The sequence below is a fragment of the Vulpes lagopus genome, chromosome 5 (genome assembly GCF_018345385.1).
Source record: "Vulpes lagopus strain Blue_001 chromosome 5, ASM1834538v1, whole genome shotgun sequence".
Lineage (NCBI taxonomy): Eukaryota > Metazoa > Chordata > Mammalia > Carnivora > Canidae > Vulpes > Vulpes lagopus.
The window spans coordinates 68,263,993-68,282,545 of NC_054828.1; the positions used below are offsets into that span (position 1 = coordinate 68,263,993).

Sequence of the window (18,553 nt, forward strand, 5' to 3'; positions counted from 1 at the left end):
CAGGTAACAAAATGCAACAAGTGCAGTTATGGGCAGGGGCAACTCAGCTCCCAGATATCCAATGCCCCAGGGGGGCGGGGTGGGGGAGGAGAAGAGGATGGCTGCAGAGGCAGTTTGTGAGTCAGAGCAAGAGGAGAAGGGCCATCCATCACAAAACATGTTCACATGCAAAGTCTCATTTTTTTTTTAGATTTTATTTATTTGAGAGTGAGAGAGAGCACGAGTAGGGGGGAAGGGTAGAGAGAGAAGCAGACTCCCTTCTGAGCAGGGAGCTTGATACAGGACTGGATCATAGGACCAAAGGCAGATGCTTGAGGGACTGAGCCACCCGGATACCCGCAATGTCTCATTTAACCTCCAGAATATGCTATTTTATTATTGCCTTACAGGCGAGGAAACTGAGGCCCAGATAGGCTAACTTGCTTATTCCAAATTTTCCCACTTGGGTCTCATACTAGGCCTCAGAAGTCCCTGCTTGGCTCTAACCTCCTTCCCTCCCACTCTAACCTCAGGTGTTCTGAGGTCCTTCCAGCAATAGGCCCTCGGTTCGGGTTCTTCTTCCTCCAATCTCTGACCTAGAACCACCTCTGCCTCCTTCTTCCTTTCAGCTTGATCTTGTTATTCAGCCACCCACCTACCCACCCATCTATCCATCCATCCATCCATCCATCACTTATTTTCCCCTCACTGACTTTTCAGTCCCACGCATGTCTGGGTCAGACTCACTTGTGACTCAGTTTCCCGATGGAACCAGTGAGCAGTCCCCCGGAGAGTACTGCACTCTGAGTCGGCATCTTGGCCCAGAACTCAAGGAGAAGAAAGGCAGACCGCGAGGTGTCGAGGCGTCGTTCGGTGCCTCAGCTTGTCCCTACCCCCTCCGTCGCCCCAGTCGGGGTCCCCAGGGGAGGGGGGCGGCTGAGCCTGAGAACTGCTAATGAAGCCGCAGCCAATTAACGCCCGGGCCGGGCTTGGGGGCGGATAAAATTAGCCGCGGCGGCGGCAGGAGGGAGCCGGCGGCGGGGGCGGGCGGGCAGCTGGCTGCAGGGGCTGCAGGGGCCGCGGCGGCGGCGAGCGGCGGCCGCTCCAAACTCGCGCCCGTCCCTCCCCCACCCGCTCGGGCCTGGCCCCTCCCTCCCTCGCGCAGCCGTCTGCAAACTCAGCGCCCACGAAATTAGGAAGGAAAAGGAAGATCGATGACTCCAGATGCCGCAAACACCGTTCCCCTCCCCCACCGCCGCCTCCCGCCAGCCCCTCGTTGCTTAGCAGGTTGTCAGCGCTCGGCCCACGCCGTCCCTGCAGCTGCATCCCGTTTCGAGGCCCTGTGCCTCTTCCCCTGGCCGTCCCGGCGGCCGCGCGGGCCCCTCCGGCCTCGTCCCCACGGGGTCAGCCGCAGCCGCGCCCGCCCGCCCGCGCGCCGGGGACGAGGGCCCCACGCGGCCAGCGCCCCCCCCCCGAGGCGCCCGCACCTCCGTCCGGCTGGGTCTCGAGGACCTCGGGTGCCAGCGCCGCCAGGGCTTGCCTCAGTGTCCGCCGGCCGCCGGGGAGGAGGCCCGGCCAGGTCTCTGCCACCCGTAACCCCGCCCCCCCACGCCCCCGTCCCTACAAAGGTCTCTCACGCAGACACATACTGGATTTCACTTTATTTTGTTCCCTTTCCCGTCTGTTTTGGCGTAGAAAAAATATCACCAAGAGGAAGCAGCCGGAAAGGGGCGGGGGGGGGCAGGACTGCAGGGAGGGGGGATGGGGGGCGGGCAGAGGACCCTGGAGCTCTGCTCCCGCCACCTTAATTAGGATTTGGGGCGAGGCGGACAGGCATACCGCAGGCGGAAAGGGCTGGGGACAGGCCGCAATTATAGGCCTAAGAGTCTTCAGGTGGGGACAGGGTGGCACGGGAGGACAAGCGCCTGGGGATCAGAAAGGGTTCGAGGAGGGTGTCAGGCCAGGCGGCATCAAGGGAGCGGACAAAGGGAACGTCCAGCCCGGCGCCTGGGGCAGGAGGGGACCCGAAGCACACGCCGGGGACGCTGGGACCGCCCCAAGCCCCGCCCACTCTAGGCCTGCGCGCCGCCTCTCACTTGGGGGGGCCTCGCGGGGGTACCTCTCCCCCGCCGCGCCCCCGCCTCGCGGGCGCTCCCCATTAGGGAAAGGGCGGGACCGACGCCGACTGACGGTCCCGGGAGGGCTGTTCCCGCCGCCCTCGGAAGGGAGGGGGTGGGCGCGGCCACGGGAGCTGCGGGCACAGGGAGGGGCCCCACGTGGGAACGAGGCGGGAAGCTTAGGGCCCAGGCGAGGGCGCGGCGCGCTACCCGAAGTAGGGGTGCTCGCTCTGGAAGTTATAGTCTGGGCACACCTTCTGCACCAGTTTGTAGTCAAAGCTGAGGAAGGAGACGAAGATGCAGATGACTTTGAAGGGCTTGGCGCAGAGCCAGGCGGCCTGGCTCTGCGTGTGCTCGGTGAAGCACACCTGCGAGGGGTCGTACAGGCACGGGCGGTGCTTGCGCGCACGGTTGGTCTTCTCATACTCCACGTGGCAGTTGAAGGCGCGGGACTCCTTGGCCGCGGGCACTCCCAGCGAGCCCCCGAACGGGCCGGCCAGCGCGCCCCCCAGGGCCCCCCCCAGCCCGGGCCCCGCGGCCGCGATCCCCAGCGGGGGCCCCAGCCCAGGGAGCACCCCGCCCAGGGCCAGCGTAGACTGCAGCGGGTGGGGCGCGGGCCCCGGGAGCCAGACGCCCCCGAACTCGACGCGCTTGGAGGGCGGCACGATGCTGACGCTGAGGTTGCCCAGGCTGGACGAGTTGTGGCGGAAGTACACGCTGAAGGTGCCGTTCACGTGGTCCACGATCTTGCCGGTCACCAGCAGCGAGAACTTGAGGGTGTGCACCCGGAAGTAGAAGTCCCCCCAGCCGAAGATCTTCTTGGCTCGGGCCGCCTTGACCGACGGCTTCCTCTTGGTGCGCGCCGCGGGCAGCGCCCCCGCCCGGGCCGGCGCCCCAGTGTGATTAGCCGGCCAGGCCCAGCTCCAGGCGCGCGCGGCGCCCAGGCCGTGCGCCGCCCTGGGGCCCGGGAGCGGTTGGCCAGGGGCGCCCCCTCCGGCCGCGGGGCGCAGCTCCACGTACTGCGGCCTCCCGGACTCGGGGATCTGGGCACTGACGACCTGGGGACCAAGAAAGAGAGACGCTGGGGTGTCCTTGCCCCCGCCCCGTGCTGTCCGGGGGCCCCGCCCCCCGCCCCCGGCGCCGGGAGCCCGAAGGGAACGGGCAGTGGGTCAGAGCGCGGACTGGCGCGGGCCTGCAGCCTTCTCGGCTCTGTGCTCTTGGCCAAGTCACTGGCCCGTACTCAGCTTCTCCACCTGTCAAGTGACACCGAGAAGCCCTGTGTTCTCAGACCACTCCGATGAGAGCTGAGAAAGCCACGCAAAGCCTGCGTGCATGTGAGGAGGGAGAGGCGCCCGGGACCATCTCCCCCCTGACCTGGAGCCCGGTTGGTTCTGAGGGATGGTGGACCAGGGGGAGCTGGGCGCGGGGAGCCAGCCGTCAGCTCCAGCAACACCCAGCGTGGAGGAGTGAAGCCCTCCCGACACCTCTGCAGAGGCTAAAGCCCCAGCCAGGCCTGGGCCTCCGCTGCCCTGTGGGGAGGGACCCGGGAAAGGGCCAGGCGGGCACCCCTCTCTGCCTCCAGCACCCTGCCTATGGGGGGCCGGAGAGCCGCCCCTGGCCGCCCTCCGCGTGCTGCTGGTCTCAGGTGGCCACCGATCTGGGAGACAGCGCGGGCTCCAGTACAAGATGGATCGAGAGGCGGGAGCGGCAGGGCCAGGCCCGGGCCATCAATTATCTGGGGCGGGTGGGGCCGGGTGGGGGGTGGCCAGGAGTGGAGGAGAGGGTGAGTGCCAGGAAAGAAATATGGAGATGGCGCTCCCGCGAGGGAGCGGGAGTCAGAGGAACCGTGAGTGTCAGAGTGTGTCAGTCAGGCTGTTGGCTGCGGCTGTTAAGTGTGGCCCTTACCGCGTAGGTTCAGTTGCGGGGAGGGAGAACTGTGCACGGAGGCCTGGGTGGTTGTGTGTGTGTCTGTGTACCTGGAGTAATGGTGCATGTGGGAGCCTGTGTGCGTGTGCACGCTTACCATGCGTCTCAGTCTATGATTATGGCTGTGCGTGTCGGCCTGGAGTGGCTGTGCAGAGTGTGTGTGTGTGTGTGTGTGTGTGTATCAGTCTGAGGAGCCTCTGTGTGTGTGTGGGTCTGCTTGTGGGGCTGAGTGTCTGTTGTGTCCGCCTGCAATGGCTGTGTGTATATGCCTGGGTTTTAGATGGGCCTGGGTTGGCTGTGTGTGTCTGTGTGTTGATCCAAGTGAGGCTGTGTATCAGTTTGTGGTGGTTGTGACTGTGTGACTGGTGTCGTCGTATGCCTAGGTGGCTGTGTCTGGTTCTCTGGAGGTGTTACTTTTCCTGTGTGAGCTCTTGTCATCCGCTGTCCATGTGTCAGGCTCTCCCTCAAGGGTGTGTGTCAGTATAGCCACAAGGATAGAATGAGTTCAGCCTGTCCCCTGGGGTGCATCTGCGGGAGTTGTATATGAATGGTCCCTGGGGGGTTCCGCAGCGGCCTGCAGGCCGAGCTTGGGGGGGCTGCATAGAGAGGCCTGGCAGCATGGGTGCCCCCTCTGTTTGCACATGCCCTGTGTACACACCGAGCGCGAGGCCACAAGGGACAGGGATGCCAGAGTCAAGCTGCTAGGCTAGAACCTCCACCGCCTGGTCCCCATCCCCGCAGCACTGCGATCCCGGGTTATTAATGCCACCGCCACCCGCTCGTCATACATATTTATCGACCCCCCTCATCCTCCTCCCGTCCATCCCTCCCTCCTCCCAGCTCAGGTGAGGGGGGCGGAGGTGGCGAGAGTGATTGACTCAGACAGGCTGCAGCTGGCAGCTAACTCCGGAGGGTGGGCCTGAGAGGGACGGTGGGGAGGGTCCCAGGCCACCTGGGGGGGGACGCAGAGGGGGAGGGGGGCCTGGCAGGCCTCGGAGGAGGTGGGCTTGGAGAGGGCGGGCCCTGGGCCTCGGAGAGGGCACTGGAGGAGGGCGTGCAAGAAGCTTCCAGGGAAAGTCAAGAAGGGGGAGTCATTTGAACTCTGACTCCTAATCTCACCCTTCTGGGGCCAGCACTGCCTTCCAGGGGCGTCCATCAGCCCCCAAGCACCTGCTCTTATGACCCCGGATGCCTCTGAGACCCCCTCCCAGTACACCCCAGCAGGGCCGGTTGCCCTGCACCCAGCCCAGGGCTCGGTCCAGTGACTCCTCTCAGGCAGGGGCTGAGAGAGGGAAGGAGGTTTGGCTCGCGGTGAGGGGTGCTGGGTGCCCCTCTGCCCCCCCCCCCCATCCCAGACAAATTGCTGTCTTCGCTTCTCCGATCCTGGCAAATCCCTGGGCTTTGGGCGCCCGCACCCCCCACTGGCTGCAGGAGACTGCCAGGATAAAAGGGAAGAGTTGGGGGGGGGCGGCCAAAGCGACCTTGGGGGGAGCTCGGACAGGGAGGGGTGAGAGTCTGTGAGGAAACGAGCCGAGAAATGGGAACATGGAATAAAATAAAAATCAAATCCTCCCTCTGGCTTCCTCGCTTGCACGCTCACTCTCCCTCTCTCGCGCTCCCTTTCACTGTTTTTCCATCTCTCTCTGCGACTCCTCTCAGTCCCTCACTGTGTCTCGAATTTTCTCCTTCCGTGATTGTTTTGCTCCCTGTTTCTGTCTGTCTCTCTTGGTTCTTTCCCTCTATCCTTCAGGCCGACTGTCTCCATCTGTAGGTGGGGTGGGAATGAGGGAAAACAGGGTGATGGAGGAGCCCCCCTACCCCAGATCCACGGTGCTGTCCCTCCCCCTCCCGACCGAGAGTGGGAGCGGGGTGTTGTCCGAGGAGGGGTCCCTCTCACTCCAGAGCTGGTTTAATTAAGCTAATTGGGCGCGGTGACATTTGCCGAGGGGAGAGGCTAGTCTGGCTGTCGGCTCAGGGGGCGGAGGTGCTTGGAGGCAGGCGGGGGTGGGGGCGTAGGTGGGGGGGTGCTCCTCCCCAGGCGCCTCGGGCCCAGGCAGGCGGGAGCCCAGCCAGGAGCGCTGTGCCCCCGAGGCAGTGAGCCCACGCAATGGAGGGGAGTTGAGGCTGCCTCTTGATGCTGAACAAACTCCACTGTGTGTGTGTGTGTGTGGGGGGGGTTCGGATGGGACCGCGGGGAAAGGGGGAGGTTCGGGCTGTCGGCCCCCCAGCCGCATTGCAGGGTGCACCTCCCCGGGCCTCCAGACCGGTCCCTGGCTTCTCTCCGGCTGCCTGGGTCAGGCGGGGCCGCTGGGGGAAGGGAACCGCACCCCCGCCCGGGAGGGAACGGAGCTCCAGGCCTGGGCCCGGTTAGGGCAGGGGCCGGCGAATTAGGCCCTGGCACCTAGGGCCTGGGGGGGGGGGCACCCAGACAGGGCGAGGAACCGGGCACAGGCATGGGGTAACGGCAGATCGGGGGTGGGTGGAGAGGACGGTCTGGGGTGCGGGCTGGGACGGAGGCGGAGGGGCCTGGGGCCTGGACTGCAGACGCAGGTCAATGGTGCAGAGAGAAGCCGGTATCGGGGAAGGCCCGGGAACAGGGCCGAGGAGGGGCTCCTCCCGAGGCCGGCGCAGGGCGGACGGGATGTCGGCGGGGCAGGCGCTGGGGGCCGAGAGGGCAGGGCTGGTGGGTGAGGGACGGGCCCTGGGGGGCCGGGCGGGGCCGAGATCGGGGTCGGAGGTGGGAGACGGGGAGGCGGAGCGGCCGGGGGCGGGAACAGACGTGGGGGAGGGGGCGTGGATCCCAGGCAGGAACCCGGCCGCGAGGGCTGCGGCCCGGGAGACGGGGTGGCAGCTGCGAGCCCGCGGGCGGCGGGGGGACGGACGGGGAGATGGGAGACGGGCCGAGGCAGGAGCTGAGGCCAGGTACCGGGACGAGTCGGAGCTCGAGGCCCGGCCGGACGCGCGGCGGGAGGGGGCGGGCAGGTGGCGGCGAGGACGCCTCCCTCCAGACCCCCGCATAGCGCGAGGGGGCGGGGCCGCCGGCGGGGCGGGCTCTGCCCTTGGGCCGGGCACCCCTCCCCCGGCCCGCCTCCCGCCTGCTCGAGGCCTGCAGCGCAGGGCTCACCGTTATCTGAATTTTGATTTTATTTTATTTTATTTCCCTGCTTCCCAGAGCCGGCGCGGTCCCCCCGGGAACGGCCGCCCCCCGCCCCCCGCCCCGCGCCTTACTTTATTATTGCAATAAATGTGCCTATAAAGGCGCGGGCTCGGGGGCGCGGTGGGGGGGGGGAGCCGCGGAGCGGGGATGTAATTTCCCGAAGCCGGAGCCGGAGGGGGAGTGGGCGGGGTGGAGGTGGAGGAGGGGTGGGGAGGGAGAGGGGAGACTCGCCAATTTCAAGCGCTCGCTGCTCCCCATTCGCACCCCGCACCCCGCGACTCCCCACCGCGCCCAGTGTGCTGGAGGCCCGGGACCCCTACCCATGACCCTGCCCTCTCTCGGTTACCCGGTCCCCTTCCTGGACCCCGCCCTTGTGGAGTTGCAGGGCTCTGTTCAAAGTTCCCCATCTCCTTGACAATGACTTCATCCCTGAGCCCTGGGATGCCCCCTCCACTTACCTGGGTGATCTCACCCCTTCCCAATGACCCCGCCTCTGACCCCAGTGATACTCCCTTGCGTTGTTGCTGTCTCCCTATGACCTCACCTCTTCCCAGTCCTGGGTCTCCAATTCCTCCCCCCACCGAACCCCATGACCCTCTAACTCCTTTCCGCTGGGTACCTCTCTCATACATACAGGCTCTGGCCCAAGGGAGCCGGCACAGCGCCCCCCCTTCTCCTGAGCCCCCAGCCCAGCTGCGGCCCCTGACTGCCCCCAAATCCCCGCCAAGGCTCTGGACCCTAGCCCAGGCTGCACGTGCCTAAGTGGCCCAAGCAGAGATTAGCTGGGGGGCTGGAGAGGGGTATGAGGCAGGAGACAGTGGCTAGTTGCAGGTCTGAGGCCCGCCAGCTCCAGGAGGCTCGCTTAGGCCTAATCCTTCCCTGAGGCAGGATGGAGCTGGAAGGTCCCACAGGGCCCCGCCCCTGCCCTCCCCCAGCTAATTAGTAATTAGTGATTAGTGATTAGTGATTAGTGACTATTGATCGCCTGCTGCTTCTCCCAGTAGGCAGCCCCTTCGGCAAGGGGTGGGGAAGACGGAGACAGAGACCGGGAAAGGAAGTCAGAGACCTTATTAGAAAGATCCTGAAGAAGGTCTGCCCATGAGGCCACAGCCCCAGGGGCAGCCAGTCCAGGCCCAGGAGGAGGGGCAAGTGGGGGAGGGCAGGGTGTGTGTGGGGAGGCAGGGTTGTTAGCCTCAGACAATTAGGGTTTTCCAAAGAGCTCCCTCATCCTCTGTCCCCGACCAGCCTCCTACCGAGTCAGCACACTCCCAGCCCTGGCACTGAGACGGCCCTGAGTGCACACACACAGAAGCCACTTCAGATACATGAACACATCCTGAGACTCACAAGCCCATACTCACAGTCAGAGGCACTCAAAACCACAATGCACAGACACTCACAAATGCCAGAGACATACCTACAGGCAACACAGGCACCCCAGCACCCAGACGCCCCTGGAGACCTCCTGTGGGATATGCACAGGCACACTACTCACAAGTGCGCACAGGCACACAGAGATAGGCATTTGGACGCAGAGACACTTCCCTGCACACGCTCTGCCATGCAATTACACATATTTATACACCTTACCACAGTCCTTACACTGATGCTCCCCTCACACAAGCTGGACTAAATGGTAGATACACTCTCCCCCACTGACTCCATCCAACACGGAGGCGCACAGCTGCAGCTCACACACACTCAGATAGGTCCCCATCGCTCACATCCTCACGCTTACTCTCCTTCAAGTCTCCACCAGATGTTTCATTCCCCTTCAGGGGGCAAAGGAAATTAAACCAGATCTGTCCACAGGGGAGTTTATTTGATGGGGAGAGTGAAGAGGAGAGTGGGGAGGAAGTGTAAAGGAGGGGCAAGGCCATAGCATCTTTACCTCGGCCCCCCAGGCCTTCACATACACAGGTGGGTCGTAGGGCCCAGCCCCCCCCTCCTGCAGTACCCTAAGAGCAGAGCTGAGCAGCAAGTCCAAATGGAGCTCCTGCCCTGGGAACAGTTTTCATGGAGGGGGCCCCTCTGCCCCCATTCCAGCCCCTCAAGGTCACCAGGCGTGTTTGGGAGAATCAGGGAGCTCAATCACCAGCTTCACGAGGGCAGCCCCTACCCCGCTGGAGTTGCTGAGTTCGATTTGGCCGAGCAGGTGGGGTCCCAGTGTTGGCAGGGGAAGGTGGGGGGCCTACATCCCTTCCAGCTTCTGCAGGGGCTAGGGGCTGGGGGGGCAGGGAGTAGGGGTTTGGGAAGCTAGCTACCCGCCTGCCCCCAAGCTAGGTAGGTCACAGTTAGGGTGCAGGAAATGGAAAAGTCACTGGCAAGGAGGCGATGAAAGGAGACAGGGTCCAGGGCCTAGGCCCCCATTGTGGGACACACAGCAGGGCACAGATAGCTGCACTGTGAAGCAGGCGCTTGCACTCGCCCCTTCAAAGCCACCACCACACACCACCTAGCTTACACATGCACCCTGGACCTCAGCACTGGATGCGCAAGCCTGGGGGCCCCGGACACACGCATGCACGCCCGTGCACACGCTGACCCCCCGCTCCACCCCAGAACATCCGAGCACACCCTGTTCTGGAGTTGAAGCCTCCAAGTTGGGAGGGAGGCAGATGAAATCTGGGCCTCCTGCGCCTCGGTCCTCGCCCCAGCGCCTCAGGGAAGAGGCAACCCTGGGAGGGGGGAACAAGGAGAGCACAGGGAGAGAGACTCCCCTTCCAGACAGCCCCCCCCCAATCTGCTGGGCGCGAGAGGGGTGTGTCTGGGAGGTCTGTGCAGGGGAGGTGTCTCCGCGGGAAATGTGATGGGAGATGCAGCCAAGTTCGGCCGTGTCTGTGCGCGCGTGTGCGGGTCGTGTGTGCTCGGCACAGGGCGCCCCTGTGGCATTGTGACAAGTGCAGAGAAGAGAACCGGGCGGGCGGGTGGAGAGGTGGAAGGACAGACCGCCAGGAAGGGAGCGAGGTTGGCGCCGGGAGACTGCGAGGCTGACACCCCGCTGGCTTGTCTGTCTGTCTCGCACTCCCGCTCAGTCTGGCGCACTCGCGGGTCGGCTCCGTCCCCTCCCCCGCCGAGCCCGGAGCCAGATCCGAGTCGGGGCTCCACGCCGCTCCCCCCCGGGCCTCCACCAACTTGGGCTGGGAGAGCGCGCGTCCCGGGCCGGGGCGTCTGTCCGTCCGCGTCCCCCCGCCGCACAAAGTTGGGACGCCCGGCGCCCCCGCACTCTGGGACCTCGGCGTCCCGGACCCCGCTCCCGCTCCGGCCCGCGTGCGCTTACCTTCCTCAGGAGCCACGGACCCAGGAGCAGGAGAAGCCATTCCGGGAGCGGCCGCATCTTCCCGGCGGCGCGGGGCGGGGGACGGGTCCGGGGGCCGGAGCCGGGCCTGGGGCGAGGCCCGGGGCGCGCCGAGGGGCGGCTGCCGGCGCGGCGGGAGCGGGCGGCGCGGCCCGCGGACTGAGCGGGAGGCGCGGAGCCGGCGCTGGGGGCGGGGCGCGGGCGGGGGAGAAAGTTGGGTCGGACTCGGGCGGGCGGGGGCGGGGCTCCGCGTCGCTCCAATCCCGGCCGCGCCCCGCGCGCCCCCTCCCGCCCGGCCGGGGGCACCGAAGGTGACTTTCACCCCGACACGCCCCGGCCACGCCCCCGGCCCAGGTGCGGAGCGCGGGGGCCGCGGGGCCTCGGGGTCGGGCCGGCGGGGCTCGGGGGTGCCCCGCCCAGAGCGGCCCGCGGCGCGGGGCTCCAGGCTCCGGGACCCCGTCCCCGCAGGGGTGCGCGGCGGCCCCTCAAGCCGGGGTCCCTGTGCCCGGCCCCTTGCAAGCCCCGGGCTGAGGCCGGGCGGGGCCTCGGGCGGCCGCGGCCGCGCAGCGCTGACGGGGATGGATGGGCGCCCCGCGGCTCATTCGGCCCGGAGATGAGAATCATTGATCACGGACGGAAACCCCATCACGTCTGTCAATAGGGCTGACAAACGGCGCCCGCCGCCCCCGCCCCCAGGGCACCCCGCGGGCTCCGGACCCCTCCGCGCCTCCGGCCGCTCGCGCTTGCCCCCGCCCCCGCCCCCGCCGCTGACCCCCGCGGGGGCGGGAAGTCCCCCAGCGCCGCCCGCCGGGTCTCCGTCCCTGCCCTTTCACTGTCCCGTCTTTCACCCTCAGCTCCTCTCGCCCTCGTCCCCTTCCTCCTCTGTCTCTGTCCTTGTCTCTGTCCCCAGCATTGTCTCTGTCCCTATCCTCTTGGCTGTTTCCTCCTCGGCTCCCTCCTCCCCCTGGTCTCGCTCTCTTCCCTGCCCGGGAGGCTTCAGCTGTCAGCTGTTGCTATGCACTAGGCTGTGGCTGAGGTGGTGCTATGACCGGCACCTAGGCGGGGCGACGGGGACGGGGACAGAGCCAGGCGCACCTCCTGACCCCAGTCCACCCCCGCCCCGCATGCACGCAGACGCGTTCACAGGGGCAGGCCCCGCCACAGAGGTGAGCACCCGGGCGGCATGCAGAGCGCGGCACACACATGCAGACAGGTGCACACCTACAGGCACACTGACACACGCAGATGGACACAGTTTGCACACAGAGAGACAAATGCACGCTCGCCCAAAGGACAAACACAGCCGGCCAGGTACTCAGACCCCAGGCGACCCCTTCCTCGCCTTGGCAGAGAGGCAAACATCCACAGGCCGAGATGGACACGCACAGGTGTACGCGGGCACCGGGGTGCAAAGACCAGCCCAGCCACATACAAAGAGCTATTCGGATGCAAAGATGTGCAGGACACCAGAAAAGGATCAGTGATGCTGAGGAGATGAGGTGGACACTGAGACACCCAGACAGACAGACAGAAGCAGGAGGCGGGACCCCAGGCGCAGAGGGGCAGAGAGGAGAGGCCAGGAGGGGCAGGAAGCTCCCGCCTGGGGCTGCTGTGACCTGGTGGCGCGGGCCGCAGGGGACACGCTGGGCCTGGGACCCGGGCAGCAGCTCATCACTAGGCCTGCATCTCCTGGGGCCCTGGGCCACCTTGCCCCTTCTCCTGCTAGTCGTAGGTCACCCCCTCGTGTGCCCAGCTACACGCGCGCACCCCCTTCTGTCTCTGGGTCTCTGCCTCTGCCCTTGCATCTCTCCATCTCTGTCTCTCCTGTCTGTACCAGCCTCTGCCCCGGGGCTTCTCCGCCTCTGTCCTAGGCCGCCCGCCCTTGCCAGGTGAGGAGTCGGGGGAATGCCTCCCGATGGGCCCTCCTCGGCTGTCCTGGCGGCGCGAGGGGACGCTGGCCGGAGGGCCCTGCGTTCCAGGCCGCAGCTGGGGGCCCATCGCGCTCTGCCCGGGATCTTGAGGCGACAGGCAGAGAATCAGTGGCTCCCCGGGGGCGCCAGATGCACGGCTGGCAGGGGGAGGGAGCGAGGGGGTGGGGCTGGGGGGAGCGGGCGGGCGCGGGGGAGGGAGGGGAGCGGGGCGCAGGGTGGGGGCGGGGGCGGGGGTGTGGCTGAGGAGCCCGGGGGGAGGCGGTGGCGGCCCGGCCGGGGGCGCCTGCAGGTGCATAATTAGCGTCGGGGAGGGGCCGTGCTGGGCTCGGGGTGAACGGCGCGCAGGCCTTCGCCCGCCACCTGGCGGACAGATGCGGCCACAAACCTCGCTAGGCAACCGGCGAGGAGGCCTCTTTTCCGGGGGAGGGGGGCTCTCCCGGGGTTCGGGGTGCCCCAGAGCCAGTGGAGGATCTCAGAACTGCCTTGGGGCTGAGGCTGGAGTTGGGCTCTCAGGGCTAAGAGAAAGGGGAGGGTTCCTGTTTCTAGAGGTGCTAGACCCGGAGCTTCCTCGGGGCAGGAATAAGCTGGGAGAGAGCGGCCACCCTCTGGCCATCCCTTGGGTGTGGGGCGGTCCTTCCAGGTGTGCAGGTGTCCCCACTGAGCTTACGCGTGCCGGTGAGGGCAGAGCGGTGCCCTAGCTCCCCCTGAGCCTTGGGCAGTGTAAGGCTGTGTGACGTTCTGCAAGAGGCTCCCCTCTCTGGGTGACCGTCGAGGTAGGCCTGGCACCCTCGGGTTGTGGCAGTCCCTTCCCGCCAGCCCCTGGGACGGCTCAGAGGGCTGGTGGCCGGTGGGGCCTGGCAAGCTGTCTTCCCCGCTCTCCCTCGGTGCAGGGCACCCGCGCCCCCCTGCCCTGAAGGTGGGGCTCTACTCTTGGCATCCGATCAGCCTCCGTGAGGACAGCAGCACCCCAAGAGCAGACTCGGGCAGAGGGCTGGTGGGAACGCGCTGCAGGTTAGAAACCCTTCACACCCCCCAGTGTGCTCCGCGCTCTCGCTGGATTTCCTCACTGTGGGAGACGGGTTCTGGGAACGGCGGGTGGGTGTCGCCCAGCAAGTGACAGGCCAGAAACAGATTTCAGCCGGAGCGCCCTCGAGATCCGGAAAGGTGAAGCTACCGGCTCAAGGTCACACTGGCAGGAGACGCAGGTCTTCCCCATCAGCCTGCCCCCCCGCCCCCCACCTGCGGCCAGATGCAGGGGAGGGAGCTGCAGGGGTGCCCCGACCACCAGGCTGGCCAGCCGCCTCGGCACAGGGCAGGCCTCCCTCTGGTGGCCGCCAACGGCAGGCACAGCCCAGCGCCCAGACTCATACGCAGAGGTAGACACAGTGGCTTTTTTCTTTCTTTCTTTCTTTCTTTCTTTCTTTCTTTCTTTCTTTTTTTTTTCTTTTTTTACAATTTTATTTATAACAATATCTGTGTTATTTAGTTGTAAAGGAATTCAGCAAAAATTATTAAAACGTTCATGTCCCCAAAGCGGGGCTGCCCGCTTGCCCTTTCTGGGTGTGCCCCACCTTCTCCTCATGGGGGGGGGTGGCGGGGGAAGGGGGGACCGTTTACCAAAGAAAGTCTCCAGCCCTGGGGGCCCCGGTGGGGGCACTGGAGGCGGGGGCGGGCCGGGAGGGTTACTGAGCATGGCCATCTCAGAGGTGCCCCAGACTGGGGGCTGGCACGAGAAATGGCCTCCCTCGAGAAGAACCAAAAAATTCCATCCTCTCCTTGCTACCTGAACCAGAGCCAAGTCTTCCAGGCAGGGGCAGCAAGGGACTCTCCCTCCCCAGACTGAGCCCTCAGGGAGGTGGAAGGGGGGAGAGTGGGGCTGGGGCAGGACAGGGGAGAGCCTCGACCAAGGGTCTGGGGGGGAGGCAGCACCGCCCAGCTCACCTAGTGGGGGTGCATGTGGGTGGAAGGCAGGAGGCAGGTACCTGTGAGCCCCAGGAGAGCCCCGGGCCCTCCCTTCCTCCCCTCCCTGAAGGCAGCATGAGGGGGTGCTGAGGAGCAGGCAGGAAGGAGGAGAACGGAAAGAGATAATACTGTGCTCGCTTGCTCACTTGCTCACTCACATATAAAAAGTAATTCCTTCATTTTTACATTTATACACCCCGGCGGGGCCGGGGAAGGGCTGGCTGGGCAGGAGGGGGGCTCATCGAAGGACTTCTCTGGCAGGGGGCAGGAGGCTCTCTGGGGTGAGTCCAGTGGTCAGGGCCCTATGCCAAGGGGTCCCCTATCTCGTCCTCGGGGCCCCGGCCCAGGAGTTCTCGCTTCTCGTCCGTGCTGGCCAGGGAGTGGCGGCTGCCGTGACCACCCATGTAGAGTGTGGCGTACACGGGGTTGGTGAAGTTGGTGGGCTGCAAGGTGACAGAGGGTTCAAGTGGGGCTCAAGGGATGGGGTCTGTGGCCCCGGTGCCCTGCCCCCCACCTCCATTCCGTCGTCCAACTCAGTGCCCTTAGTCACCCTGCCCACAGCCTCTTGTCCCCACCCCGGCAGCCTCCTCCCCTGTCCTCCCGGCCCACCTTGTCAGGGTCCAGTGCAAAGTCAGCATCCAGTAGGCCCCCCACATCATCAGGCTCCCCGCCTTCATACATCTTGTAGGTGGGGTTCCCAATCTCCACATTCATGGCCCCATTGGTCATCCGCTGATGCTGGAAGCCCTTAGCCCTGGGGGAAGCAGGATTATGAGGGCTCGGGGATCCTGGGGGGGGGGGCAGGGCTCAGGGGGGTAATATAATAGCCAGAATTCTCCAGACTCTGCACAACTCACCCTCGGACGCGCCGCTTGTACCAGAATACCACTCCAGCGACCAGCAGCATCAGCAGCAGCAGCAGCAGAGGGATTAGGATGGAGGCCATATCTGGAGGGGGGAAACTGAGTCAGGGAGCTTCAGGGAAGCAGGGGGCCCGAATCCCCCTGCTCCAGGCCCCCGAGCCTCCGTCTCTCCAGCCCCTGCCACTTACGTCCAGGCTGCTGCTGGCTGACTACCTGCTCCTCGCACCGGGGCCCTGCCATGTGGGGTGGACACCTGTGGACAGGAGGGGCAGACCCAAGTAGGCATGACCTCCACAGCCACAGCTGCCAGGGCACAGGGAGGGGCCACAGGGTCCCGAGTGTCCCGCTCAGGTGTGGGGAGGGGCGGGGCTGAGCTAGGTCTCGGGAAGGCTCAGGTTCAACTCACTGGCACTCGGGCATCATTTTGCTGTTCATGGTGCAGGAGCCACCATTGCTGCAGTGGCCGACGCAGGTCAGGCAGCTGGGGGCCACCCGGCCGTCAGAGCAGCTGCAGGAAGGAGTGACAGGTTGGGTGGGCTGGGAAGGGGTGTCTGAGGTGCCCAGGGAGGGGCAGGCCAGGGGGCGGGCCCCACTCACTTGCAGGTGACGTCCCCACTCTGCTTGTTGACCACACAGGCTCCGTCGAGACAGCGGCTGCACTTGTTTACCTCACACCTTGGTCCCTCGAAGTAGGCGGTGCAGCGGCACTGCCGGGAGCCGTCGGTGGCCATGTGGCAGGTGCCAAAGTTCTCACAGTAGCCAGAGCACTGCCCTGTGGTCGGGTCGGAGAGGAGGTGCCTCAAGTGCCGCCCTCACGAGGGCCCTGCACAGGTTGTGGGGGGGCTGGACACCTGAGGGGACCCCCCAGGTCTTTTAAGTGACTCCCACCTCTTCCTGAGCCTCCTATGGCCCCACCTGTCGCAGACTCAGAGCATGAGGACACCCCAAGCATCCTGACAGGGCACAGCTCTCCCTGGAATAATCCCGATGCCAGAAGGCTCACCACCTCGGGGGACGCGTGCAGATACCCCTATGGGGGTGCAACTTGAGGCTGCTTGAGTCGCGATTGGCCTCCCTCCCTAAAGTATGCCCCTGTGACCACCAGCCGAGGCACTAGGCCCCCCGGTGCGCCCGTCCCCTCCTCTGGGCCCAGGGATGGCTCACTCACGGTACTGGCAGCGGTCCCCCAGGAAGCCAGGTAGACATCGGCACTGGGGCTGGTTGCCCTGGTTGACGGTGCAGGTGCTGTTGTTGGCACAGTAGCCCGCACACACCTGCTGGGTGCATTTTGGGCCCGTGAAGCCCGTGGGGCACCGGCACGTGGGCATGCCTGGCGGGAGAGGATGTGTGAGCAGGGCGGTGGCCCCCGAGGCGCCGGGCCCGTGCGGGAGAGCAGGCCTAGGAGCGCCAGGTGGACGGCGGTGGGCAGAGGGCCGGGCCCTGGGGCTACGGGCTGGAGTGGTGCAGGGAGGTGAAGGAGGGGAGACGGGGGCTGAGGGTTCGCCTGATGTGGATGCCGGGCCCGGGGGTGGGGGGCTGACAGGCTGGGGCCCTGGGCTCAAGGAGCCGGAAGCAGTCTCGGCAGGAGAACGGATGGCCCTACCGGAGGGGGAGGCAGCGCAGGTGCCTCCATTGCGACAGTATTCCCAGCACTGGTCCAGCTCACACTTGTCGCCTGTGTACCGGGGCTGGCAGCGGCACTTGGGCTGCCTCCGCGCATTGAGGAAGCAGCTGCCACCATTGAAGCACTGCAGGTTACAGGTTCCGGGTCGAGGCGCTGCAGGAAGGACCATCAGGGCACAGAGCCAGGGAAGGGGGGGATTCAGGGGTCGCAGGGCATGGGGTCCTGGGACCAGGGAGTGGGGACACGGGAGGGGCACGAGCGTACCATCTGGTGGGGGCGTTGGCGAGGGCACAGCCACACAGGTGCCATTGTCCAGCCGCTTCCCGTTGGGACAGGTGCATACAGGCCCACTGGGGCTCAGCAGGCAGAGCCACTCACACTTCTTGCGGTCACAGGGGTTGGTCACTGCAGGTGTGGGCAGGGGTGGCAGGATGCTAAGCCTGTGGGCCCAGAGCCTCCCCCCACTCACCGGGACCTGCAGCTGGAGCCCAGACACTGCCCCCAGGATGCTACACCTACCTTCGGGCTGCTTGTGTTGGTGGTACAGGACCACGTCAGAGGCGTGGCTCAGGCCCCCCGTCAGGTTGATCAGGGGGCTGTGTCCAAACTTATGGATCTTGAAGACACGATTATTAATGTAGGTGACGCCATAGATGTAATCCTCAAAGACATCGATGCTGAAGGGGTGACTTAGGCCTGGGGACAGAGGTAGACTCAGAGGGGACTCGGGCCCCGGTCACTCTCCAGGTCACTAGCTCCCATGGCTCCCATGGCTCCCAGGCACCCCAAACTCAACACATCCCAAACAGAACTCCCCCCAACCCGTTCCTCCTCCTGTGGCCACTATTGGCTAAAGGCCTCATCAGTCCTAGACTTCCGGGATCAGGACCGACTTCTGCTCCCTCTCCCCACATTTACTAAGCTCCTCCTTCCGCCTCTGTTGCCTCCATGCAGCTTAATACTCATTGTAGAATGAGTGCATGGGCAAGCGAGCTGGAGGGTGCAGGGCTGGTACACAGGGAGTCCAGCAGGTGGGTGGCAGCGGGGGGTGGGCCGCGGCTGGAAGGCCCTGCAGGACGGACGGCTGGATGCCAGAATGAGGAGGATGACCCAGGTGCTGGGTGAGGCCTTGGACTCAGTGGGGAGGACAAGAGGCCCAAGGGCAGGGCTGGTGGAGGCTGCTCCCCGATGCTGACCTCGTTTGCTGTCAGCGGCCACAATGGGGTCCGTGCCATTGAGTCGGATGCTGCCGATAACTGAGAGCTTGGCATCTGCCCAGTAGAGCCGTTCATTGTGATAATCCACAGCCAGACCTGCGGGGAGGCAGAGAGCACTGTGAAGGCCCAGCCTTCCCCACTGTGGGCTTGAGGAAAAGCAGAACTGTCTCCATGCTTGGGCAGCTCCATCCCGTTCCCACAACTGCTCCTCGTCAGTTCTGGGAAAAGGCCCCACAACTCATTGTCCATCCCAGTCCAAGCCCCTTCTCCTCCTAGCTTTTATGGGACCTCAGGCCCAACAAACACACTCCTCCTCCACCTCCTGCCCCCTGCCCCCTGCTGCCACGGACCTGTGGGCCACTGGATGTTGTCCTGCACCAGTGTCTCTCGAAGGGTCCCGTCCATTGCTGCTGTTTCAATTTTGGGGTGATTCCCCCAGTCTGACCAGTACATAGTGCTGGGGAAGGAGAAGTCAGTGT

General features: G+C 65.4%; 2 protein-coding genes across 2 annotated transcripts in view; both read right to left on the minus strand.

The window, feature by feature from the left end:
- Positions 1–1,633: 1,633 nt before the first annotated feature.
- NXPH4 (neurexophilin 4) lies at positions 1,634–10,603 on the minus strand. Its single transcript, XM_041756067.1, has 2 exons — positions 10,460–10,603; positions 1,634–3,154 (listed from the first exon to the last, which is right to left on the minus strand). Exons 1-2 carry the CDS (start codon positions 10,514–10,516, stop codon positions 2,303–2,305), a joined length of 909 nt encoding a protein of 302 aa, XP_041612001.1. The 5' UTR covers positions 10,517–10,603; the 3' UTR covers positions 1,634–2,302.
- A 3,202-nt stretch (positions 10,604–13,805) lies between these two features.
- The window catches only part of LRP1 (LDL receptor related protein 1), an 81,244-nt gene continuing 76,496 nt past the window's right edge, over positions 13,806–18,553 (minus strand). Inside the window, exons 78-89 of the mRNA XM_041757287.1 lie at positions 18,425–18,531; positions 18,054–18,170; positions 17,377–17,553; positions 17,122–17,262; positions 16,837–17,010; positions 16,402–16,563; positions 15,831–16,005; positions 15,640–15,741; positions 15,422–15,486; positions 15,228–15,318; positions 14,980–15,124; positions 13,806–14,813 (exon numbers count right to left, since the gene is read on the minus strand). Of these exons, the coding sequence (XP_041613221.1) occupies positions 14,673–14,813; positions 14,980–15,124; positions 15,228–15,318; positions 15,422–15,486; positions 15,640–15,741; positions 15,831–16,005; positions 16,402–16,563; positions 16,837–17,010; positions 17,122–17,262; positions 17,377–17,553; positions 18,054–18,170; positions 18,425–18,531 (1,597 nt within the window). The 3' untranslated portion in view covers positions 13,806–14,672. The remainder of the gene's footprint in view (positions 14,814–14,979; positions 15,125–15,227; positions 15,319–15,421; positions 15,487–15,639; positions 15,742–15,830; positions 16,006–16,401; positions 16,564–16,836; positions 17,011–17,121; positions 17,263–17,376; positions 17,554–18,053; positions 18,171–18,424; positions 18,532–18,553) is intronic.